Genomic DNA, 27,885 nt, shown 5'->3' on the forward strand with positions numbered 1-27,885 from the left:
TTAAGTGACTAGAATAGATAGCGTGCGGGATATATCTTTATCTTCTTTTCGTGAAATTTTCCTATGAAAAATGATTGTTCTCTGGAATACATATTTATGCGTATTAAACTCTATGCGTTTTTCGTGCTTTTTTGAAACAAGTTAACTTAAAATTGGAAATTCTTGTTACGATCAATATATCACGTCAATTTTTAATCATATTTCAAAATGTGAGGATGTTATTTTTTTCAAATCTGACTCGCCGTTTTTGAAAATAGCAGCTCATACATTTCGTTATAACGACGATATCGCGTATTTCCGCAAAATTTCTCGCCCTGTTCTTTTACCTCGAAAATCGATGCAATATACATGCGTAAATGTCTAAGTTTGGCTTTCGCTTTATGATGCACAAAGGACATGAGAGATGGGTTGCATCGGTTCGAGCGCAATTTTTAATATCGCACGCTCTGTATATAAAATTACGAAAACTGCTTCTATCTCCATGTTTTATTTGGACAGCAGTATGATGTCTTGTTTTTATTAAATAGTTGTTGGCCATGCATTTTTTGTTTTTATATTCACAAAATACGGAACGAGATACATGGCTGAATAAAAATAATAGGTGAATATCATGGTTCTCTCGTGCTAGGTCGATCGATATGGCTGGTACATGACAATTAACGACGCTCACGCACTTTGATACGTGACACAACGGCAATTTTTGTCGAGAAAACATCGGTTTCATGCTCGTCAATGAATCTATCATTGGTGGTTACAGATTGAGATTTATAGTGAATTATTCGTACATTAGTTGAAGAGTTAAAAGCTCGCTTTTAACTTTTAATTTTTTTATTAAATCTGGATACGATATATAAATATTGCCTTTTATGATTTAAGATTTTTATTTTATTGCATATTTTTATTATTTGTCATTGAATAATTATATATATTTAATAAACAAAATTGCGTGATATAAAAAAACTGCAAATATGAAATATGGAACGTTAACGTTAAACTGCAAGACAAATGACGCAAATGAATGAGTATGATGTAAATTTTCTTACGTTGTTTTCCAACTGACTGATTCAATCGAGAAACTTCGCGATCAACGGATACACCAGTCGGATGTACGAAGTAACGTCGAACTTTCCGTTTGGAAAATTGCATTCGTTCCTCGCGAAAGCTTCATGTTTCGCTTGTCAGTAGGCGCAGCGACTGCATTTTTCTCGGGCCTTTCCGCGAGATCCAGGACGACTGCAGAGATATGCAGCGGCACGCGGATGTGTATGCATACGGTGCAGACGAAACGACGGGCAGCTATTTGTGTGTTTGCCGACCAATATTGAAATATCTTCTCTTATATTTAATATTACGAGAGCAAACGCGACGCACGCACACACAGTACAAATATGCGAAGTACGTCCCATCTCACTCTGTCTCTTCACCTCGTCCCCGGTCCGTGGATAGCATGCGTCGCGGGGTGAAATCGAAGGATGAAGCGGGGATGAATTCACCCCGTACGGCTCGGTGAATACAGGATTCCATCCGGATAGAATACAAATAGGAAATATGTTTACACTGAAAGCATTCCGAAAAGTGTGTGTACTGTGTATACCTTCCGATGCGTTCGTTCTACGACACTTTTTAATTCCGACATGTGTATTGAACGTGGAGTTTCATTTCAATTACATTAGAGCTCCCATCTCCGATCTTGCGACTCAGTTTGCAATCATTAGAAACAATTCCGGGAATTATCGCATTTTTCATTACTAAATCCAATTAAAAATTTATAGAAAAAGGCTCTAATACACATTTTTAGAAAATTGGTCTTCCATTTAAAAATTCGTGGATGTTAATTGAGTTCCTAAAAAGATATATGAGAAACTAAATTAAAAATTTTTTATATTTTTTCCAAGTAGATTTACATTCTAAAATTATCTGATCCCTAGCTATTTTCTATACAAAGGAAAAAAAATGAAAAAAAAAAAAAGAACTTGTTTTCCACAGCCCCCATGATCAATTTTAATAAAAATATCTCGTTAAAGCGCAACTACGTCGCCGTCAATGCTGGTTCGGTACTTCGATTGTGCTGAGAGACAGTTTCCAACGACGTAGCTCGATTGTAAACGCGTTCTGTATTCGATACCGAATCAAAGGCACAGATGGGAAATTACAGTCGAAAGCGACGCGTTGTGCTAATATAAGGACAATCGACGGGTATTATGCGGGTACGAGTAGGTCGCAGCAAGAAACGCTTTGGACGATCTCGTCGTGGTGCTGCAGGCAATATGCGCACACCGCGGCCCTTGCGGAATAACAGTGACGAAACGAGTTTGCGGCAGTTTATTTAGGGTTCGGCGTGTGCGCGCGCACGCCGCGTTCTGCCTATTCGGATTAATTAAAGTGGAAAGGCGGCGGTGCTTGCTCACGAGCTTCCTATCGCGTGCAATTGCGACTTCTGGGCGACGTTCCAGCTTTGTTCGAATGTTGTTGTTCTCGCGATCAGAATCCCCGTCGAATCCCGTTGCTGTGCGAAGCACGAAGACTCGTACTTCGGGCTTTTGACAAAGCGTCGTTTAAGATAACGAACACTCTTTCGCCCCTCCCCTCGTCCGTGTCCTGCGTCGCGCGTCCTTATACAAGCGAGAAACCGCCGCGGCGAGGGTCCGTCGCCGCTTCTTCGAGGGTATATCGGGTAACGCCGCTCGTTTTCCTTTATTCTCCTTTTCGTTCTTGTCCTCCCTCAACCATCGTATTCCCTCCACCGCAGAAGAGAGTAACTCACTCAAGTTCCCTCCGCGTAGCCGGCGTCATAAGTCAACCCCCTGGGTAAAGGGTGGTCTAATGGCCCCAGGGGAGCTTCCCCCAGGAGCCACCCCTGGGGAGCTCACGGCGGCGGAAAAGATGCCGCTAGCAAGGGGAGGAGAACGCGTCGCGCTACAGCTGAACGCACGAAGAAGAAAAGTGTTGATTAAGAGACCGGCCTAGTGCAGAGCGCGCGCCGGAGATCTCGATATGAGAGTTAAACCGAGATGCTATTTCGATCGTTCTATTTCGCATCTTATTTCGAATTTCGTTGCCTCTTGTCGCTTCGACCCGTGGAAATTTTGCGTGTCGACGCCCTGCGAGAATTACGTCGAGCCGTTTGAGACGTGGATTTCGCACCGTTGAAATCGGGTGACTCGTGGGTCGATTTAACAACAGCAATGCCGACTATTGTGTCACGTTGAGCTGCGCGTGACGTGGACGCTGTTAATCGGTGTTACGATATCAAAGGTAATGAACTACAATATGGAGGAGTTTGCACACTCGATTGTAGTACTTGGATAATTGCAATACTCGCGATAATTCGAGCTCGTAATTCGAGCGCTAAACACGCTGAAAGGGAAGAGAATTGATTCTTGCGAGAATAGAAAGAGCGAATGTTTCTTTTCAAATATTAAAATTATAAAAACAGTGATATATGGAAAAATAAAAGATGCAAAGTAAAGAAAGGCGACAAATAAAGGAAAAAATATAGCGCATAGTCAGAACATTATGTTCACACTCTCGTTGCTTTTGCACTGACTTTTTTTATCATTAACTTTGTCAAGTCAGTAGGTTTGGAAGAATCTCGTCGCGTAGGTCGTTGCAATATCATTCACAAAAAGTACACGGGTCTTTTCCCGTGTTGTTTCCTCGATGAATAGCAAGACTCGTTAATTCAACGCGGTCGGTTTACTTCAGGTGCGATGATTTAAAGCGCCGCGGTTATGTGAAATCGTAAAAAAAACCGCACGGCATGGTCAGGCTCGGAAAACATCACATGGAGGATTAAAAATGAAGTGCATGTGATAAGGATACCGTGAATATTAAGCAAATCTTGTTACATTATCATGACAGTGACATAACTATGTCGTTTAGGAAATTACCTGCGAAGAAACTAAAAGAGATATTTATCTTAAACAAGGTTGATGTTGATTGTTGCATCTTTCTCTGCTTTGGGTTTCATAGCTTTCTTAATATGCAATAATATATGAATACTAAAAAAAATGGAATATAAGTAAGATTATATAATCTCGAACATTTCTTTTTCTACATTTTTCTCATTTTCTTTTTTTTATTTTCTTCTTTTTTACGATTGTGGTTGCGGTTATGATCTTAAGAAATCGCTTGAATTTCTATTTTCTTACTAGGCCTTACATAAGATAGTTTCATTTCTTTCTTTCTTCTTTTTTATATCTTCATATTATTTTTTATTCTTATTCGTGCAATTATTACTACTATTTTGTGACTTTGTAAATTTTCTTCCTTTTTGTCATTTTTTATATACAAATCTTTCTTATTTTATTTTGTGCGATTATTATTTTTTAGTTTGTTTTATCATCAAATTTCTTAAGTGTTCTGACACAGCAAAAAAGTTCAAAATATTGAATAAAATCTATTCTAATTTAATCTTCTTCCTTCATTATTCTTTTTCTTTTTCGTCTCAAAAGCGCCGTGACATCCACGACTACCGATCGTAATGTATCTTCAAGGCTCTATTAGTTATGCCACTGTATTACGCCGCTTGTTCCAAAGTTCGGCGCTCGCTCATCAAGCTCGGAACCGGGAGGGTTTCAACGCGGGGACTTTTATGAGTGTTGACGAAGCGCTAACCGACGTCTTCGCTTTTACCTTATCCCCGCCGTGCTCTGTCGTTGCCTCGTTCGTGGTTTTACGAGCGGAGGACTGCAAAATATAATTTAACGATTCGCCATGTTCAGCTTTGCCCGCGTTGCCGCGCTCATGCAACGTGACATCGCGCAAGCAGCAACCGAGAGAAAGAGAGATATTTCCTCGAGGACTGCACCAAGCCAAGCCGCCTTTTAGCAAGATGCTGCTGAGGGTTAAATGAAACGTTAAACTACTTTAACTTATGTGCGCGCGTATCTAATTAAATTTGCCCCTGCATAATCGCACGCCGGAGTTCACTGAGAGAACGCGCGCGACTTATCGGCGTCTTTCGCGCGCTTAGCGTATGCTTAGCATCGACACATTTTGACTTCTTATCATATTTATCAAATACTCTGGCGCTATTTCTGCGCTTTCATATCTCATTTATCATAGCTTTCGTATAATACGATATAAATGGATAATGTGATAATTTTTTTACCAGAATCCTACACTTTTTAACGTTAAAGTAAAATTTACAAGAAAAAGATAGCTGAAAAAAAAAATCCATATTTAGCATCTGTAAAAATATTTAAAAACAACTGCAACTTTTAGCTTTTAATAACAAAGTTGAGAGATTACGACTTTTCAAACGTTAATTACGCAAAGAAAAAAGATTAACTTTGACTATTACATATAATTCAACGTGCTGCGGGGATGCGTGGTTGCGTTCTTATGCTTCTTATGCTGATGGTATAGGTGTTAATGTGAGGAATGTGAAGATCTCGCGGAATTTAATCGCGCGCGGTGAAAATGCAAGAGAGTAGTTCTGTAGTCTCAAGCGCGATTCTATAACAAGCAAGGACGCTTTGATATCGTTAATGTACAACGTGGATGTAGCTATTCCCGTAAATTAACGCAAACAATGGTACACACCGGGCGAGTGTCTGGGCCGTGCGCGCGCGCACGCGAGTCTCAACCAGAATACGCGGCGAGTTAAAATTTTAACACTGGCTTAATTCTCGCCGACAACGCGGGGCGAAGCGCCTGGCAAATTTAATCTGCGAGATTTGAATAATACGTATGCACGCGCAATTTTCGCATAATTCTATATTTAACCGTTGCGAAAGCGGATGAATCTCGCGAGAAAAACGCCCACCGCCTTCCCCGCAGCTTCAGTAAAATAGTTACTTTTCATGTATCTTTCATGTTCAATGTACGTCTTTCTGCCGACAGAAATTCCCGCGCGATTACGATCGTCATACTGTGTAAACATTGTGCAAAATTGATGAATGTGCCAAAGTGCGCATGAGAGAAATTCTAACGCCCGGTATTGTGCAAAATATAAATTTTTTTTACGATTTTTTTTTAAATAACGGGATGGACTTTGAAAATGAATTGGGTATATCGAAGAGTTTGTATTTTATTTTGGGAAAACACGACGTATCGAGTGTATCGATAGTGTATGTTATTTTTGGTGTCGCCCTATGATATTTGGTGGCGCGTCCAGTTCTTGTTTCGTGATAAAACATTGCTGTATGATGAAAAATGTTGTCAAGAATGCATCATCAGTTCCCGAAAATGTCCGTATGCCGGCAATCTATCCCGCAATGCGTTAACAGTTTCGAGCGATAGATACGGTGATGCGCGCGGACGCACAATTTTCGAGCGAGCTTTCGCTTAACGAGTTCGAAGACAGGTAAGATTTACGAGAAAAATGCTTGTCAGCGCGTGCGATGGAATTTATGAAAACTCTCGTTTCGCTCCGGCCGGCGCCGTCAGTCCCCCCCGTCTCGCTCGCATACGGCTCTCGTTCTCGCCGCCCCTTTTCTTTCCGCCGCGCGCTTGCCTCCTTATTTCTCGTCCATCCATTTCCCTCGCGCGAAACTTGGCGCTTCGCTATATGCAGAAAGTACATCGACTTGTGATGTACTTTTTGCGATACATTAAGCCGTATATTTTATGGGATGTGCGTATAGCGCGGCGGCGGCAACATGCGGTGAGGTGCTATCGACTGGCGCGTGAAAGAGAAGGGGTGCACGTGCGGGGTACGCAGGAGGCGTTGCGAAGACACGCGAATAACGTTAAAGGCGCGAGCGAGTGACTGATGTGACTCCCGGGGGTCGCCTCTCACACAGGCAGGGGTTATCAACCCCTCTCTGTTAAATTACACTTAACTCGATCTTACGGCCGACAATGGCACCGTTATTTCCATTCGATAGAAAGTCACACTATGACAAATAGCGTCGTCGTAAACTCGCACCGACAAATTCAATTTACGGATGCTGAGCGCCGTTGTTGAAAGCACCGCGGGACTGACAATGAGACGCGAAGATAAAAATCGCAGCCATCGTGCGAACAATTACGTCATTCTCCGTATAACATTACAATGAGTTAATTAACAAGTAGTGTAATTTACTTAATTGAATTTCCATTTAAATATTTTAAAATATATTTTTAACGTTTCTTTACCGACTTACGAATATTTATCGTCATTAATATTGAAAATACCGTCTTTCGAATCGTAAGGCAAACCTTGATGGCAAAAACTATAAAAATACACGCTGCAAATATTCCTCCCATCTAATTACAATAATAATAGCAGTGTATGACGGCCCGCCTCGGTGCCGAACGAATTTACATAAACGCCCAGCATACTTCATTATCGCGACTATTGATCGTGGAAACGACCGAGCTCTCGTAGCCCAGCCGACTCATTCGGAGGATTTCGATTTCTCTCATTCCCGATCATCCTATGATTATCCGATTTTCGGATCGACGGTTTTACGAGCGGCAAGACTAGCACGCGTGCTGTGGATCGAGTTTCCGGTCGGATGCGTTTCGCCCATCGAACGAGTTTCCTCCCACCTCGTGGCGTTTCTTTACGGCAATTTCTAGCAAGATTGCCACGCCGCGCACACACGCCCGTATCGGCGCGTCGTCGTTCGTACACGGCCTCGATGCATACGGATGCGCCGAGTAGAGTATGCAAACGTATCCATAATACATAGCGCGCAACACGCACACGCGATGCGCGAGGCATACACGTAGCGACGGCGGCGGTTTCGCCGCATCTAATGTACACTTTTCACGTCGCGGCAAACTGCGGCGGGCACCGTAAAGATAGTCCGGGGAAGTGCACGCCGGTATTACGTGACGTGCCGCTCGATAATGATACCGCCGCCGCGCGATAAAAACAAAGTGAGCGTTATATACATGCATTTATATGTACGTATGTAAGCGGGGCGGGCGGGCGGGCGGGGGACAGCGCGCGTATAAGCGGTATAGAGGTAATGATAATGGGATGCATTGCGCTTTAACGAAACTCCGCAACACGCGCTGAAAATTATTCGTGCCGCCCTCTCTTATCACGCGCCGTCTCGACTTTCTCGCGGATTATTATTAACATATTTCGCAAGAAGTTTCCGTTTAGCAGTGATGCACCTTATAGTTTCGTCGAGAACGTTTTCCCTATTCAATTAAGTTTAGACACGAGAAGAAAGAGTTGGAATATAAAAAAATTTTGATAAAAATAATTTATTGTAATTAGGATGTCTTGCGCAGAATATTTATTTTGGTAAAATCTGTATAATCGCTAATTAGAGAAGGAGTTAACTGAAGTCGCGCAACATTTTTTTTTTTCGTTTTATGATGGATTATGGATTTAAAAAATAGCAGAACATCGATGTTGAAAAATACCAGTCATATCTACATGTAGCTAGACACGAAACATACCTACTTTTGTACGAGTTAACAAATAATTGGATAGATTGTGTGTAACTAAGATTTTATCAACGAGCTAATGGACATTCGCGGTAAAATTTGTTATGAGGTTATGCTTATAAAGAGATCTTAACATTTTACGTTTACATTTGCGAGATCGTAGATTAATGCCAGTCCGTTGATCTTTAAAGTAGCGCGCGCACGATCAAGCGCGACGACGCACGATCAGACACGCAACGCGTTTCGATCGCGCTATACTCTTTCTGAATTATAAATAAGATAACGTCAATAATAAATTGACTTTCGTCCTATTATCGACAATATTATCACAATTCTCGCAGTCGTATCGCGCCAAGTGTAGCTCGGAACAAGATTGCCAAAGACGGAACGCACCCTCGGCGAATGATGCGTTCCGCCGAACACGGTGATACAGTGCCCGAGCGAAACTTTTTACGGAGCTTCGTCGAGCGTTTCGGCATCGTCGTCAAGATCGAAAGCCGATGTAGCGCCGACGAGACGCCAAAGCCGAGAATCGTTAAGCGCACGCTGAGCGCGCTGGGCGAAGTAGCGCGAGCACACTTTACGGCAGCCGGCGGTTATGAGCGCGCGTATGACCGGGCACGAAGTGTGCTTCGGTGAGCGAGCGAACGAGCGAGCGACGGGGGCCAGGTGTGCTCTCGGTAAACGAGATGGATGTGCTGGATGTTCGCGTATCGCGTGACCACTCGATCAACGCCGTCGCGAGTTGACAGTGACTTACGCACCCGGGCACTCAACGAGATATGACATGCGCCACTGGTCGCGCGCCGCCGACGGGTCGCCATTGTTACCTACCTGTGTACCCGCCAAACACCCTTAATCTTTCTATCTTTCATAGCTTTTGTCATCGTTCGATCGCTCACGTACCCCATATTTCTCTTCTCGCCCCCCCCCCTTCTCCTTCCTCGCCGCGCTCCAACCGCTCTTATCGGCCTACTTCCCGTCTCGCGAATAAAGTGCAACGCTCGTCGCTCGCCGCGATAGCGCCGTTTATTTCACGTTGCGGCGCATTTACGTCGAAACTGCATTTTGAAACTAGGCTCGGGGACACGCGACTTGGCGCGTAACGAACGATAGAGCGCTGGTCGTAATGATTGACAGACGATGGGTTACTTACCGGTATCCAGAACCGTGTATCGTGGATTCGACGTGTCAATAGGCAGCATGTCTCGCACCCAGGAGATGATGGGCGGCGGCGATCCGACTGCCGCGCAAAGAAGGACCGCGTTGTGACCCATCTCGACTACTTTCGTAGTTGGCGCTTGAGTGATCATCGGGAAACCCGTCGGAAGATCCTCCGCTGTAATTAGAAAGGAGGTTTCCTTAGTTATTATAGGCATTACATAATAGCGTTTAAAAGCTGAAGAAGTAGAAGAATTATGCAGCAAGACAAAACTGCTGATAATATCATACAGATAAAGAAGCTTATATATTCATTTTTTACGAAACTTTTATGAAAGTTCTTCGAGAAGCGAATGTTTAATACCCGTAAGCAATAAAACAATGAATTATCATTAATATAGAGTAAAAGAATATTATAATAGAGATTATAATAGAGTAAAAGAAAACGAAATGAATAAATAAAAGTATTACAAATAAAACGCGTTAAGAATATTAAAGTTTATATGTAAAATTAATAGACGCGATATTTCAAAAGTATGACCTGGTTGCGTATCTTAATAAAGATCGCATATTACTTGCTGTTATGTTACTTTTGGACGTTTATTTAAAAATTCTTTTTTTTTAAATTTTACCAAATGCGAGATGACATAATTTTAAAAATAATGTGCGCAAATTTAACGAATTTACATGAGCTTTTCTATTTGCTATTTTCGCACGAATGAATAGAAATATCTATTTTTAATTAATTAGATTTTGTTTTCCATTGCTGACTATGTATTTTTATCTATTTTTTGTCTACAAAATTCTAGAATAGTCTAGAATTCTAATAATCAAATAAATTGATACAGCACAGAGTACTAATGCATGTCGTTTAATTAGGAGACTGTCGGAAATATCGCGCTTAGCGAAAATTGTCAAAATATTTGACATATACACGCCTTTTGCATTGATACGGAATAAACTTTGTGGCTCGTCAATTATACATTGGACATGTCGTAAGGTAGATCCGGATAGCTCTCTGCGGATCGCAGACGGGCATCCGGCGACCAGTCTCACGGGATCGAAAGTTAGGAAAAGCCACTGGAACTGGCCGGCCGGTAGCGCCGTTTCCATTTCCCACTGCGGAAAACAGATCTTCCGTCCCTCGGAAGGCAGTCCGCTGATATGGATAGATGCGCTGGAACGTTGATGCGATCAGGAATGGAATCGCAGAATTCAATATACCGCGCGGAGATCTTTTGAAAGGATTTGCCAAAAGGGTCAAATATATCGCACGATTCTTGCTTGACATACTCTACTTTCTTGTTTGGACGTTGGGTAATTGACACGAATGTCTCGTAAAAGTAATTTAATTTACATTTTATTACTTAATCTGTTATTTTCGCAGATTATCACTTTAGCTTTAATCTTCTCGCTTTGATGTAATTATATGATGCATGTGTAATAAGATCGTGACAAATTCATTCTCTTAATAACGAAAGTAAAATACATTAAGCTAATTAAAACGGACAGGTAACCGTCAGAATATTCTAAACATCCAAAAAAAAACACTATATTTCGACAAAGATAAAACGAAATTGCACTTACGATCACATCGGATATGCGTGAATCTTAAAAGGCTGTACAAAGTGCCCGCACGGTCTGATCGATATCCAATTAAAAAAGTTGGTTCGATAGAAGCTGAGCGCATCAAAGGAACGATGCACGGAACCGTGCGTGAAGTTCAGCCCCGGGGCGAGCAAGGAGATTAATTCGACCTGTTTCGCGGTACACGTGATCCGACCCACATCGCTTCCGTTCTTCATGTAATTACGACGGCGCTACATTAATCCTTGGAGTGAACGCGTAGTTAAATCTAAGTTGGTGACGCGGCATACAAAGTTCCGAACAACTCCCGCGATTGTCCTTGCTTCCGTTTCGACGGCACTCATACGACACAGGTGAAGAGAATATCTCAGTCGATTTAATAACAATCTCTTGACGCCGGTTGCTCGCAATTGAAATCATAATTATTCGTAAAGTTTATCTCGCGTGAGTGTAAATTAAACGTCCAGTGCAAAACAACACGATGCAATGGTAAAAGATAGAATTCTAAACAAATTGTACACAAGTTTTTCGAGTCTTATTTTGGATCACTCTATACATATTTTTATACAAAAGTAAAATCAGAGAAAATGATATTTTATACATTATATATTGATAAATTTCAAAAATTGACTTCAAATCGTATATTTTAGGAAGGTTCCAATTTTGCAACAGGATAACGACATTCGAATGGCAATTTATAAAGAAGAGAGCTCTGTAATTTTTACAGAGTTTTAGCCGTTTGAGGTTAAAGTTATTGAAGAGCGAACTTGAGACTTATTACAAGGCCCACAAACTGGGTGAAAGTTCACCGTGAGGGCGCGATCAAACTGCAATTACCACCGACGCCTCGGGGCGGCTCTTAGAAAGTCCATCTTTCACAGTCTCGTCAATTACAAGAGCAATCGGAACTCGCGGACAAAGTTAGTGGTCGGGCAGTACTTTCGCGTATTCTGATCTACTCGCCTCCATTCGCAAATATATTTTAAATTAGTGAACCTGTTGGATCTTCACAGATCGCTGGTTGCTTGCTATAGCATAAAGATTTTTCAAAGATTGATACAATTGCACTCAGTCGTTTTGTCTTCTTCGATAACATTAGTATCTTCTTTAGCCGTTAATGTTATCCGAACAGCCGGATGTTCGGATGATTGGCGGATAAAGGAAAAATTATTGGCTTTTTTTACATACTTCATCCTTAGTTTCCATTCATCCATTTAATTCTCCTTCCGATCGAAGGTTTTCATTGAATAATTATTCGATAAAATCGACGTGAATCGGGTTTTCTCTTTTAGTTAATGATATTTTTTGACTTTGGTCGAGTATTCATATCTTTTAATGTGATTTACATTAAGTCAGTTTCTTTGAACTTCCAGAGAGCATATTACTTTAGAAAAGCAAATAAGGCATGATGAGAAATTTATAGAAACGTGACAGAAAATGAATTTATTAGAATCCCTGATATGGTTTGATAAATTAAATTTTTATTTTTTTAAATTACAATTTTATCTTTAATATGAAAAGAGAAGAAGACAATTTAATTATCTCATTAGCGTTTATCCGTTCAACTTGTCACACGGGTCACAGTGGTATTGCAACGCACGCTGAAAATACTCTAGATAATAGACGACGTACGAGATGTACGAGGCAATCGAGGAATCGCCGGGGCCTCGTGTACATCGCGCAGAAATAAAAGCGTCGCAAATAGCTTGCGCAATTTACTGGCCATTTGCTACCGTAGTCGCAGCTACATTAGGGAACTCGGAGTTATTATATAAGTCGCGTTTCTATCTCTCTTTTTCTTTTTCTCAACGGAGTCTGTCAAATCCAATGGGATTCGCGTGCTATTATCACGGGAAAGGCTGCAGGCGGGCGAGAGGCGACCCGATGCTCGACAACCTCCGGGATTTTCTCAGTCTTCTCCCTGCATTGTCTTCTTCCGCGGCACCGTTTCTTTGTCCTCGTTATCGTCCGAGTTATCCGGCGCGCGGCTGCGCCAATTATATCGGCGACCGAGAGAGCGCTTCGCGGTCGACAATAGAAATCGCCTGCAGACTTTCCGCACGGCCCCCGCAGCCATTTCCACCTTCTCTCCCTCTCTCACCCGCCGCTATATCCTCTTTCCTCCGCGCACTTTTCCACCGGCGACGACAAACAATACAAGCGTCCCGACGTCGGCCGCGTCGCGACAACAACAAAGTCGTCGGCAAAGCTATTGTCCGCTTGGCGATCCAGGCACCGCGCGCCTTCCTCGTGTCCGAGGTCGCGCGACGACTATTGTACGACCGCAGAACGAACACGACGACGACAACACGAAGACGACAACGACGACGACGACGACAACCGCCGTCTTCCCCTCGGAAGACGTCGTGATTTTGCGGGAATTTGTCTTCCTTCCCTGCCGTCGCGTTCCCCTTACAACGTTCTTTCATTCCTGGTTTCTTTTCTTTATTTACGATTTCTCACTATGCGCCGCTTGGCTATGCACACAAATGCGCGCGCGTAAAAGCGCGAATATGATGGACCGAGCGCGCGTGGACGAGTTATCGCCGGCGACGGACTGCCTTCCTTTTTATTATTTCCTTTTATGGTGCTCTGCGCTGCTTCTCTCTCTTTCTTTTTCTCTTCATTCGCCAACGTATTCGCACGTTAAGGTTTTTTTCCCACCGTTACATTTAAATTTATGTCTGCCGCAACGCGATCGTAAGACCTCGGCGTTTCGCACAAGAATTTTTCATTCCAGAGATTCTCGCCGACAAGACACAAGACAAGATTAAGTCACAGACTGCGGCCTTACTCTGTTAACTTGATTAACTTCGCACGAAGGATATATATTTAAGAGCATCTATTACTTCCCTTAAACTTTGATCGCAGATATACATAATCCTAAGGTGATTAAGTCCGATCGCGCAGTGACATTCTGTATTCATGTTACTGTCTGACTAATAATGACATTTTCTACTAGTGTTTCTGTTTTTCTCTTCAGATGAATTTAGATTGTGATAACGATAACAGTAGATTGAATTGGCTCTATCGATATTGATATAATATATAAAAAATTGGTGTTCTTGCAAGCTGTTTTTTAATTAAAACATATAAACAGATTATTTATAATATCAATAGCATCGTCCAGGATTATTTCACATCGTAGGTGATTATTCAAACAATACTGATTGTGAGACATAACGATTTATCCCCTTCCGCGCTCTCGCTTGACCTCTTCCTTTTGTATTCTCGTATGATCTAACGGCGTTGCGCGCCGCCTGAGTGAAATACAATGGAGAGAAATCAACGCGGAACGGTCGAGTCCAAATGTCTCGCCGTTTTATTCCCGCCTTTTTAGATTCGCCATGCGTCCGCACGAGAAGGATCCTTTTATCGTTACTTTCGGCTTTACGTCTTGTGATCGTAAGATTTCAGGGATGCACCATCGGAAAGGGAATCGGGAAGATGCCAGGTTCTTGCTTTTCGAGGATCTGCTCGCGATCGTGAAAGAGGTACTGATCTCTTGACACTCTCGTTTTACGAGAAGAGACGCTTACGTATCGGTGATAAAGAGATTGTTTCCCAAGAGGATCGAAGTTAAAACAGCCCTGGCGAACGCGGTTTTAACGAAAGTGAATGGTGCCAGCGAGCATTTCTTTAGGATTTTGTTGACTTTTACTGCCCCGGCAATCACATGAGTGAAATCTAGCCCTACCGCGAGAAGCGCTCTCGTTACATATATTCCCCACAAAATTTGCGCGCTGCCGAGCCGCAATCGCACATTTGCTATCGGTAGCAAATATTTGCTCTACCTCAGCCGGCGGCGAAAACGGATATAATAGGAATAAATCGTAATTTTAACAGAGCTGTTTCTATATTTGATTGAGCAACAGGTGATCAATTCGTGCGGCATCGAAACGTTCTCTTCTGCGTTATCATTTGGCTCATACATAATTGATAACCCACGTTTCAAGCAAATGAGAAATTATTGGCGAAAAAAAAGACGTATAGAGAAAAATGAATTTGTCGGTGTCCTTACGAAATCGTTGCGTGATAGTCAAACGTACAGTCAGACGACAGTCTGAAATCGGCGATTTCTCATGGGATCTGGGGGATTCACGAATTGGGGGATGGTTCGCAAAGGCGGTACGCACTCGAATCGTTGAAATATCGACGGTTTACGCGAGGATCGTGCCGCGTGAATGAGGGTGCGAATCATCGTTCTTCGCGTATAAATTCTTCTTGTGTTTAAGCACGCGACGTATCGCCGGGATAGGCCTCGGCGACTTTAAAAAGTTCAGAAATCACACCGCCGGACATAAATAACACGTCGTAAGGCAGGGGAAATAATAAATTTCCGTCTTCCGTTTTGCCGAGATAGCGTATCGCGGTTCAATGTAATACAAAAACGTGACTGGCGCCGAAGTAATCAGCATATTTCGAGGGAAAAAGCAGCTCGGGGCGAAGGAGGGGTGCGGATACGCGCTCCAGAAAATCGATACCGGAATCGCGCGTCTCATGCCTTCTTTTCCTGACGGTTGAATCGAATCACCTTCGACTTTCGTAATCGGAGTCGCAAATACTCGTTGCAAGATATTTTGCAAGACGCGAGGCGCGCGCGTGCGGCATCTGGAAACGTCATCTCCAGGGACATGCAGCTCCTAGACTTTGCGACGGACGGAGGCCGTTACGTTGCGATGTCAGATACTTGGGTAACGTTTCAGTCGACTCGGAACGATCGAAAACACGGATGCTTTCGAGCAGGATCACTTTTCTTTAAAATACAGAAAAATATTTTACTGAGAAATATAATCCCACATTTTTACATTCCATCAACTTCATCTTTCGTATCATTTTGTTTTTAAGATAGTGCGCACAAATAAAGGGAACGCACTTTTCTAATCATATTTGTAGTATATTCATCTTCTTGTAGAAACTAGATACATTTCACGGAATTTATCGATTTTCAGGATTACTTGTTATAAGTGTATAGATTTTATATTGCGATCTTTCGGAAACGAGGATTTCTCTTCATTTTACGATTGCGAAGGAAGAAACTACGAGAAAGCAATCGGACTTCGACAGTTCCGGTATCCAGCTGCGAAATATTCCGCCAATTCACTCGAAACTTTCGCCGCGGTCGACCTTCTCCTCGCGATCTTTGTATGTTGACTGGTTGTGAAGTTTCCATCCCCGAGGAGAGGCAAGAAAGTAACCCGGGGCACTTCGATACGTCCCGAGACACTTGAGAAGTTGGCTGGATGAAAGAGTGACAGGGCGATGGGGTTCGATGGGGTTGTATGGGCTAGATAGAGAACTGCCACGAAGATTTGCGTGCTGCATGTCGGATGGCGGAGTTTCTTTCCATCCACCATTGGCTGACTTTCTCGAGCCGCGGGTGGTTCAATTTAGATAGTATATAGGTATGGGAACGATCTTGTTGCGGTCTGCAGGGAATATTTTCCGTGCATCAAAAGCAGCTGCAGGCTGATGTTATGGCAATTATATGAAACGTGAAGGAATGGAGATATTTCGAAATGTTTAAATAATATCAAATGTTTTTCTATTATTTTTCCAAAATTTTAGAATTATGCATAATAATAAATATTGTAGAAATATTAATAACAGAACAATTAAAGCTAATTGAATATTAATAACGGAATACGTATAGATGATGTAACAGTAGATTATAACATGCTGATATTACATACTGACTAACTGGAAATATAAAATTAAAAATTTTAGATTAAATACATTTGTAGACAGAATGTGATAAATCTGTTTAGCTATTTTTTATTACAAATTACGCGATCAAGTAGAATTGATTTTCTTCAGCAAAATATTAATTGATTAACAGTTTTTTAAATTCTATATAATTAAAACAAAGTTCAAGAACTTTTTAAGAATTAAGTTTCAGGAGTGTAAATAGATGATAAATTTCTATTTTTTATATAATTTTAAATAAATTTTAATTTATGATGAGGCATAAAAAAGTATTTTGTTAAGAATCAATAGTTTGCATCTGATAATGAATTTTTTCGACATTTTCGCTCAGAAAAATTGATTCTAAATTTATATAAATACTTGTGTAGATAAGGAAAAATTCGCTGAGGTTAGATATTCCTCTCTACAAGTTATAGAAAGAACTATTTATGAATAGCAGCTTTGTAAAAAGACATAGGCATACTAACAGAGTAATCGAGTTTGTAAAGTAATAGTATATTCTTATAATTATTGAATGTCTAACGCACATCCGATCTGCCGAGTCACCAAATGCTATTAACTTTCACGATTTCGTAATTACGCCCACATTTCTCGATGCCTCGTAATGCTAAATTATGTTGGCGCCAGCTTGTAGTATGAATAATAGATGATTCAGCGGGTTTTCCATCACACACCGGCAAATGCAGGCATACGTACGCGTTCGTAATGATTGCGTCATCGTCTAAAATAAAATTCATGTCCGGTCACGGAGGGAAAAGGAATTAATCGCTGTCGGTTCCAAGTGAGAGAGCCGGCCAATAAGGAACGTGCCAATAAACCACGTAGGATAAAATCCGCCGTAAAAGTCTCATGCAAACGTGCCTTCATAATTCAAGCATATGCGGCGATGCAGCTGCAGGCGGTACTGTCTGGACATAAAGCTTTATATCGGGTGTTCTAAAAGTCGCAAATTTCCTTTCTTCTCGTAGCTGTTTTTGTTGAGTCATCGACGTAATTGAGTTATTCTTTTCATAATTGTCTAATTTCTTTATGATAAATATTTTGATGAATAAATCTCAAATTAAATTCTCTTAATATCTATTGAAAATATTTTAAAAGCAAGATTGTATCACTTATTTGCTAAAATTCCATATCTTTTTCAATCGCTTATAAACTGAGTATTGGGGTGCGAAATTCTTATTAAGGGAAAGTCGATTTCAAACTGATGAAAAAATTCGCAGATGAAAGGAGAGGCGGTAAGGTTAGAACGCTCTGTATATATTCTCATATATCGGCCTCACATCATTTCAACAGAAATCGATATATGCGAAATTGCCCCGAGTCATAGAAAAAGAGCCCCTCGAGTTCGTGGTGCCGGTGCAAATCGCTTCAAAACGAAGGGGAGGAAACGTCACGAAATCGGGAAATTAAGTTCGAGAATAGCGAACGATCAAAAGATCAATGAAAAATTCTTTCGGAGCTCAGAAGCTTTCACTTGCCGATGTAGCGCGGAATTTTTTTTTTAAACAGATTAATTTTAATTCGTTGTAATTTATGTTCCGGTATATGCATACTGTAGATTGCGCTACATTCTCTACATACTTTCAACGATATTAACAATGTAAAAATTTATAAGTTATTTCTCGGGAAAAAGTTTCTACTCTTTTAAGGATTTTTATCTGACTCTGTAAAGAGTCGGAAGCTCGTAGTAAAATCAAGGGTTAAAGACAGGCATTTCTCGTTGGTAACAGTACGAAGAACGCGCTCAACGCACGAGTATATGCCGCAATTTAATGAGATTCCGTAAATGACATCTAGTCTCTTTCCCTTCTTCTCGATGCGCTCACTTTTCTCAGGTATGGTTAGAGAAAATCCGAGGCTTGCGCGCGCGCACATGGAATGTAATCGCTTCGCCAACAAGTATACGTCGAGCGTCACGCTAGTTAACTTCATTAAACGGAGAACCGTGCCGGCGCCGGCTACATTACCGGAATATAAAAGCTTGTCTCCCAGAGTTGCACTAATGTCCCGATGCCGGCGGCAGGTGGTGCAAAAGGGTACAGGAAAGCGGTGGATGGATGGGAAGAAGCGGGAGGGCGGGTGAGTTCGTAATATCCGAGTTACCCTCTCAACGAGTCGGCCCGCCTTAACAGGGCCTCGCATCGAGTAGGTTGGTTTCGAGCGGCGGCTCTTAAGGGATTAGGCTTTAAAGCCAAACTCGTCTTGGACGACGATGGGTGGTGGGGGAGGGACGTAGGAGAGGCACTGAAGAAAGTCGTCCTAAATCGTCGTTTGATCTCGTGATTAATTCTGTCGGCTTTACAAGTTGGCGAGATGAATAGGGCGAAACTCCAGGATGGCCTCTGTATCGAGATACCGTGAAAAAATCAACGTGATGCGGAATGAAATCGTCCTGTCAAAAGGGAGGAAGAAAGTGGAAATAACGAGTTTGATCGAAGCTACAAAATTCGTCATAGCTTTTCGATCAAGCCAATTACGCGTCGTTTGATGCGACCGAAAGTGATGTTTTTATTGTTTTCTTTCTAATTACAATTTACCGAGACAGTTATTTTATAGTTATCACTAAGTTGTCACTTTTATATCTTTAACTATTCTCGCGGAGCAATGTGGTTCGATATCTATTTAACTTGATTATCGAAATTAGATTTGAAAAGAGTTTCATAGCTTTCCTGCAATTGCTAGGAGTATTTATTTAATTTTCTAATGCGTGACCTTTTTCGTAAAAATAATAAAGGGTGTGTGTTCTGAACTCCATTTGCGCGCTGAATAATGGAAAATAGGAATATTATTCTCGGATTAAATATACAGTAACATTCCCTTGTAACGTCTGCTCGTCGATTAATTAAGAGAATTACCGTAAGCATTTTGTAGAACTATGATTATGGACATTGCCATCTTCCGGCGGAATTATGAGATCCAAGTGAGGGTTACAACAGAGGATTATGAGGGATGCGAGTCCTTTTCAAAGGAATAATTACTGTTCACGCCATCTTGGATTACCGCGATTATGTTACGCGACATGAAATGGACTCTTAGGGATAAGCCCGCGTCACAAATGCTGCCCCTTTTCTTTTTTCCCGTCACGGCTTAATGAGCAGCCAACGTGTATCCCAAATATTTCATTTTAATCCTCACTCAACTCCTCGAGGGTGAGCGCGCCCTTCAGTATCTTAAACAATAAATCGCACGAAGTGCTACGTTTACTACTACATTTAAGACGTTTGTATCCGATACTGTCAGCGCCATGATTCTTCGTTATTTATCAATGCAATAACAAAATCCGAGTTTTAACGATCTCGTTCTACCACAGGTTGAACTAAAAAGCATTAAAAGAAAAAAATTTGTTTAATTTTTTTGTTTACTTTAGAGCACCATACCGTTCCGTTGAAAATATATAGAAGTCAAAAAAATTTTTGCTTTACATTCGCCTGTTTACAAACTTATATATTTTTCTCTCTCTGATTAAATCTTCAATTTACATTTTATATTCAATGCTGTATTTCTAGTTTCCTTTTTATTGGGTTGTAGGATAAAAATAATCGTACGTAAATTCGTTAAAAAAAAGAAAAGAAAGGAAAATGATAATTTCGATCTGCATATTGCAATATTATTCATTATAATCCAATAATTCCATTCCGGTTGTCGCGAAAGATATAATTCTGGAAAGAGAGCGATAGGAACAATTGGCGGGAAATAAAGCTGAATAGCGTCTCTCATTTAATTGCGGACAGTTATTACCGCGACTCACTTCAAATTGCCGCATCGAATTTCACGTATTAAGCCGCTTGTCATAACTATTGGAAAGGCAGCAAAACCTGTCACAATAATACAGTTTCGATGTAAAAGTGGCAAATGGTGGCGAATCGACGTTATCGATGGCAAAATAAATGGAGCGGCTGCGTTGCTACATTGGTAGTTAAAGTGCAAAACCTCGTACGCCGATATTCCATAATTTCACGGAAAAAGCGAGGTGCGGAAACTTTCGTTGTATGATTTCCCTACGGTCTGCTTCTAAATAGGTATCGAAAACGGTGAATGCGTTTATTTTTTAATACCTCTGGGATTTTTCTTATTCAACCTACGTAGATGGTTACGATAAAAATTTCAAGCATGATGGCTTTTGAGAAGCAAACAGACTTGCGAAAAGCAAGCAAACTGCTCTTGCAAATAGAATAATCTTTGTCTCAACTAACGATAAGTATGCTTTCATTATTTAAGTTGCCTAAGTACTGTAACTGTTGAATGCAAAACGGTGATTTCGAAATCTCTATTTTTGTGCTCCGTAATTTTATAAATAACCTTGTAAATATCTTGTTAAAAGAATAAGTTTTTCAGAACCTATGAACACATCTTGATTCATAAAAACAGCAGAAATGTCCCAGACAAATATTTAACAAGTAATTTTCGTCGTCTATTCGACATTTTCAGTGATAGCGATGATTGAAACTTGCAATAATTCAATTGGGTATTTTTTTCGACTGCTAGCTGCGGTTTGCCACTTCATTTAATAATTTCATAACGATGAGTTTGAGCGCGCAAACAATCTCTGTCTTACGCGGGACGGCAAGGTACACGATTACGACCGATAATTTCATCACGGCCCGTTTTCGCTGGGATGGTAATTAGGGAACGCAACACAGGCTGCTCCGTGTATTACGTAGCGCCCGTGTATTCAGGTCGAGATGCGCGGACCGCTGAATGCACCACCGACAGACGACAACCGGCAGATCGAAGATGCATCGCCGACGTAACGCCAAAGTCATCCGATGCGCGGCTCCGTTGTAATGCGCTTACCGTATCACAACAGCAAGCAATTAGCCGGCTAATTGCAAGGAGGAAACGTTCCACTGTCTCTAATGTCCCCTGCCCCGTGGAGTTCAATAGGCCTTTGTGCTGTTTATGCGCGACAAACTTTGTTGCCGGCCGTTTGATCTTCTCAAGCACCGATGTTGCTTTTCGCATCATTGTCCAATTTTCATTGCCATTAATGGCGCTTTCGCTCTGCTACGTTGGAATTTAATGAACGATTTCTGTAACGCTCGGTAATTGTATTATAATTTTTAATTAAGAACGGAAAAAAATACATAGCATTTTAGAAGTTACGAACGATAGATTCTTTAATGACTTCAAAGTCGATTTTTTCTTAGAGAAAATTCGAAGCATTGCCATGTGTTATAATTTTTTAAGATAAATTAGGGAATTTGATGTATTTCAAGTTAAAATTTTGAAAGAAAACATAATATGAGCATTCTAATATAAGTAAACAAAGAGTTTTCCTTATTTAACTGTACGTGAAAAGCTTAATTCGCAAACAGCTTACATTTGCAGTCGCCTGGGGCTATTAAAACTCAAAAATTATTAATGTTTTCACAAGTAGGATACTTTCGACATAAATAGCAGTTCATAATTCAAAGTGAAGAGAATATTTTGGCTAGGTAGGCTAATGGTAATTTCAGAAACTCATCGTAAATAGACTTGTGCTTTCTATGCAGATTAAAGTTGACTCGATAAACTGCGCGCCATCAATGAAAATAAAGGATCCAGATTAAAATTTCTGAACATCAAACATACATTAGTCCATTAGCGAATTAATTCGTAACGTTATAAAAAAAAAACGCTCGGGATCGTTAGTCAATGCCGTGAAATTGTAGGTTAGCGTGTGATAAACGCGCATATAGCGCATACATACAGGTACATTATAGGTGAAACGCGTATACATCGCCGTGTGATGGGCACGCGTGTGCGTGAACGCGGTGCGCGTGAGTGGAGTTTTGGCGGACTCGGTTAAAGCAGACTCGCCGGCTAATGGACGTCCGGCATTTCGCGGTGAATTAAGCTTCGAACAGGCCGAAAGGTCGACGTGGCGTATATCGTGCTACCGCCGCCGCGCCGGTATGGAGAGTCAAATTTCCCCGCACACCCCCGGTATACAACGATTACTTAAATCTGCGGGCGCGTGTCGCTCACAGACCGCGTTATGACCGTATCGTGAAAATCGAGATTCATCGATAATCTGACCGGGTCGATCCTGAAATCATAAACATCGAGACTTGGTTGCCGACGCGAAATCGACGGCCGACAATGCGTTTCTGTGAATGTCCTCCTAAATTTTCTAGAGCTGTGAATTTTATCGGACGCAAAACTCAGACGAATTGCAGATGAAAAATCGTATTTATCACTTTTTGAAACACGAAAAAGCTTCAACGGTGTGAATTATATCTTTTGCACCCCTTCATTACACTTATCTACAAATCGTAACAACTTTATGCGATATCACTGACATTCAATCATGCTTTTTACGGATGCTACGTCTCTCGCGAATTTTACGGAATTAATTTATCATTGTGATCCTATGGAATTCGGGCGGAAATCAACGGCAGAATTCGCTCGCTAAGCTGTTGAGGGAGTTAATAAAACGTTAAGCTATGAGAGATTAAATGGATGGAATCTACGGAATATATCGACTATCGGATGTGTGCGAAATATAGTATGAATTAGAAACATCGTCTGTAATTTCATCGCCGATGGTTTTTCGCGATTGTTTCAAATGTCCGTGCGAGGCGACACGGCACGACCACCTGCATTTAACGTGGATCCTGCAATTCGGCCACGGAGTTATGGACAACGTTATCTCGGATGCTAGGTGTTAATGAAATTTGCGGATCATAGCTTTTCCGGCCCCAGGAGGCAACCGGACGCCAGACAGCCTTTGTCAGACTCGACGTGGTACGTTGATAGTGCAGTCAGTTGTTTCACCCGGTATAATGTCGTACATGGAGTTTCATTGTACCCCGCGCGTCGGTTATATTATTGCGCTGTTATCCTTAATAGCTTTTCTTTGTAATCATTTCTAAAATTTCACCCGAGATAACAATTGTTCAAAAAAAAACTAGGTCACAGAAATTTAAATCGTGAGGATTAAAAGAAAAATAAAATGAAACAATAATGTAAAAATAGTTGAATCTTATTAAAGTCTTAATATTGTTATCTTTAAAATTCTTCTTTTATTGTTATATAAAAAATATACCTTTTATGAAGATAATATAATTTAAGATATTGATCGCTGTTTTGGATTTATTAAAATTCTTCACGGTAATGAATTAAATAAATAATGAATTAAATGTTTAAAAGTAAAAAAGAAGACGTCTCTCAGCAACGATATAATCTCGACGGTATAATAGAAGTTTATGAATTGTGCAAATTTCTCGTGGATATCTCACGTTAATGTTGCGTCTCGTTGTATTTTCAGCGTGCATGCTTTCCCTCGATTTAAGGACAATTCTTTCCCCGTGCCCGGTTCCCGCGAGGAGTTTAACCTTTTTACGAGACGTAAACAGCGTTACAAGAAACAAAATATGTTTACCAGCTTTATTAAAACAACGCAACCGACGGTACGGGCAACGCTACGCGCCACTCGGCTGCCCCACTTGGCATGGGTTGGGCACGGCGGTTGTAAATTCGCGGATTCAACAGTGAACCCGTATTCTTAAGTAATTCATGACCCGGCGCGCTGCTTACGCGAATGCTTTTATTTCTCGCCCCTTGATGCATTCTCTCGCCATTGGGCCTCGAATGCCCGTTTGCGGTTGTTTTCCTTTCCACAATGTTCACGGTCGAACTATATATAAAGGCTTTAATAAGAGCTGTATAAGTCCAGGATTTGTAAGGATCACTTTAGATATGAATTTATACTGGAAATGAAATTTACGAAATTATGAGTTTACTTAATTTTTCGGGATCTAATTAATTCGTTCCTTGCCTCTGTGGAATATTTTTGCGCCACTTACGTTGCCTTGAGAAAACAAATTCTTAGTATTTTTCATTTTAGTATGTGATATTTTTATACTTAACGGACAGATTTGATTGAAAAAAAAAAAACTATGTAACGTCGAAAACATTTTTTGTGATAAAATTGGTTTTAGCAACTTTTCTTTACTAATGAGCAAAGAAATTGCATTGCATTAATGAGAAAAGAAATCGCTCAACTCTTAAAGATATACGCTGAGACAGAGCGAGAACTGGAAGTCGAGTACTTCGTTACGCGGTGAGAGCAACGTCGGCAAACGAAATTTCTCTTTACGGTCAATAGAAACTGTGATGCGGGATAATACAGGTTTCTTTGTACATCTTCTGCCATCAACTGTACGTCGCGAATTCATAAGAAAAAGAGTAGCGAGAACTTGTTTAAAGGTCGGTGTCATTTGCGCTTCCGCGCGATGGAATAAACGACGCGTCGTTTCGGTCTTCTTTATACAGAAAATGTACAAAAGCGGCCATTTCTTACTTATATCTCGAAAAGACTTGAATGCTTTCTATTCTTTGATATTTTATTAAAGCGAAGTCGGCGGAATATTTTTGTGCATAGCACGATGAAAACAAGTAGAACGGTTCACGTTATAATACATTTAACCGATTCAATTTGCCATGCTTTTTCGTTGATGTGAAGAATGAATTGAATAAGATGATATTGCGCTTAAAATACATAAATATTGCGATGTAGTATTTTATCAAATTTACCAATGCACAATTATATATCATATCGAAGTTTATCGAAAATATTAAAGTTTGCTTCTTGTGAAAGATATATGAGTATTTTATATCGATAAATTATGTATTTTCTTAATAATTTTATGAGTGCATGTGTTGCGAGCACCAACTTTTACATTACGACTTGCAAGATATATTTTCGGAATCAGAATTAATAAAATATGTATGATTTTATAAGTCATTTATGCACTTGCGGTTTACAGTTCGCCGTACAATTTCACCCGGTTCGGATGGATATCGGAAACGGATAACCATGATTCGAGTCTGTCGAGTTAGTACATGTATCGATAAAGGGAATGGTAAAACGTTGCCGAATAATACGAGAAAGGAAATCTCGGGAATGTCGATATCATCCTTAAATCGTCTCCATACGTCTCCACTTTGGCGCTATTATCGAAATCATTCCTACTGGATATTTTTTCCGCGAAATCTGCTGAGTAGCTCGTGGGAACCTTTCGATCGTGAGAAATTGGGAAGAACGTTGCTATCGGAGCCTCGAGCAGGAGGAGGGAAAAAATAAAGGATAAAGACGAAGCTCCAGACAAGCGTGGCAAAGCGCGGAATCTCTCCATCAAAAGCTCAACAAAAGCTTGCTCACGGAGCTTGGGCACGGTAGAAGGCTGGCATGAGGGAAAGAGCGAGCCGTGGAAGAGGGAGCGTGCCGGGGAAATGCTAGCTAATGTCTGAGACGCGTCAGCGAATGAGAGAGGATAGGGAAACCTGGGCATATACAAGAAAGTCGGGAAAAAGACGGCCTGGTAAAACACATAAAAGAAAGGAGGGTCCGTTGCAAAACACTCGTGTTGCCAATTCTTGCGTTAAGAATGTAATTTCGGGAGTACATGTGAGAAAACTCGGTCGCTTAATCAAATCTTAAGCTCGAAAATTAAACAATTCTCGCTTATTATCAAATATACAATATTTAAACCTGCATGAGAAGTGTAGAAATCTCTTGGAAATTTATTAAACTCATTAAAAATAATGGCGAACAATCGCTTAGGTCGATCAAAATACGGTATAAAAGTTAGGTGAAAATATGATGAAAGACGTGCATCTTGTTCAGGCCAAATAAATTTTTCCGAGCTGGAGAAGTAGTTTTGCCGAACGGGGCTCATTAAGCTGGCGGTTTAATAAAGCCTGTTCGTTAGCGGTTTCGCGATCGCTCATAAGACGATCTTGCGGCCGGTAGCTTTCGGTGGAACTTGCAACGGACGCGGCGCAGAAGCTGCGAGCTTGGGAAAATAGTTCGGAAGCTCTTTAATGACCCCTTCATTTTCGGACCGGCGAGATCGATCGGAAAACTATTAGCGAGTCCAAGTCGAAAGATGGAGGAAGTAAATGCCCTTCGAGTTGCTTTCGCTGAGGTTCGCTATTGCCGATCTTCTCTGTTGAGATGATTCCGCGCATGTGAATCATTTTTCGTGCGAAAAAGGAGAGACTGCTCGCATAAAAGCGAAAAGGAAATAATTTTAATTTATATTTTTCAAATTTGCTTTCAAAAAATATAAATTTATATAATAATATTTTAACGAACTCAATAAACAGACAAGAAGCAATGCTATATCGATTGTCGCGCTTTTATTATTACGATCAAAATGAATGTATATTGCAACGAAATCTGAACTCGCTGGAATTATACCAATCTCAGTCCCCCATCATGTTGTTGCCAATCTCACGGAGGAAATAGAGGTATCGAAAAGCCGCTTCTACTTGTGATGGGGAAGAAAGAAGAGCGTTCGAACGACAAGCTGGAAGACGAAGGCCCGAGGCCAGCATATTTTTCAGGGGAATGAAAAAACATTGCGTCCTCTCTTCGGAAAGCGATAGATGGATCAACGTAGCGATCCTGAGCTCTCGAGCACTTTGCCCTTTTTATTATTCATGAAAATCGTGTTGCCGTTGCTTTCTCACGCGGTTTATTCACCGCGTCCAGTATACAGAGAAAGAAAGACTGCTCTCTTGTCCATATCGAAAAGATGCTTTTCGATATGGACAAATGTCATGTGTATCCGATGTGCGTCATTGTGGCGGCTTAAGTGATTGCGACATTTTTTACGGAGTTTCAAGGTTTAAAAAAAGAACGACATCGATAAGATTCGATTAGCTATGGATTTCGCAATAAAATTTGAGTAAATATTTTGTATTCGATAACTCGCGGAGATTGTTCAAAACGGCCGATTGCTGGGAGTTTCAATATAAAATACAATTAAACTTTTATTTTGTTCTTCTGATTTTTCCTTTTCTTTTTCATGTCTTGTCTCTTTTGCACTATTCCTATTTCACGTTTATCAAATCACATGACAATGTTAGAGTAAAAAAAGAGTGAAATAAAAAAGAGACATGCAATAAATTTTGATATTAAGCGATTGATAGCATAAATTCTATCTGATAATGAATCAGTAGCATTGCATGGTATCTCGCAAGAAGAGAAACAAAAAAAATGGAAAATTGGAAAAAAGATACAAGAAGTTTGATTGTAATTGCAATTGTTAATTGTAAATATTAGTATAATTATGTACATAATTAAATAATTGTACTTATTAATTAGGA

At 40.8% G+C, this 27,885-nt stretch overlaps 1 protein-coding gene and 1 long non-coding RNA gene across 8 annotated transcripts in view; one reads left to right on the forward strand and one right to left on the reverse strand.

Annotated features, from left to right (window-relative positions):
* Window positions 1-27,885, reverse strand: part of Lar (tyrosine-protein phosphatase Lar) — a 375,895-nt gene that overhangs the window by 28,192 nt on the left and 319,818 nt on the right. For all 7 annotated transcript variants that reach the window (XM_067357826.1, XM_067357827.1, XM_012371239.2 and 4 more), the window contains one exon: window positions 9,491-9,673. In XM_067357826.1, the coding sequence (XP_067213927.1) occupies window positions 9,491-9,673 (183 nt within the window). The remainder of the gene's footprint in view (window positions 1-9,490; window positions 9,674-27,885) is intronic.
* LOC105674736 (uncharacterized) overlaps window positions 1-27,885 on the forward strand; it is a 246,038-nt gene that overhangs the window by 14,336 nt on the left and 203,817 nt on the right. The window lies entirely within an intron of this gene.

Source organism: Linepithema humile, chromosome 6 (genome assembly GCF_040581485.1).
Source record: "Linepithema humile isolate Giens D197 chromosome 6, Lhum_UNIL_v1.0, whole genome shotgun sequence".
NCBI classification, from domain to species: domain Eukaryota; kingdom Metazoa; phylum Arthropoda; class Insecta; order Hymenoptera; family Formicidae; genus Linepithema; species Linepithema humile.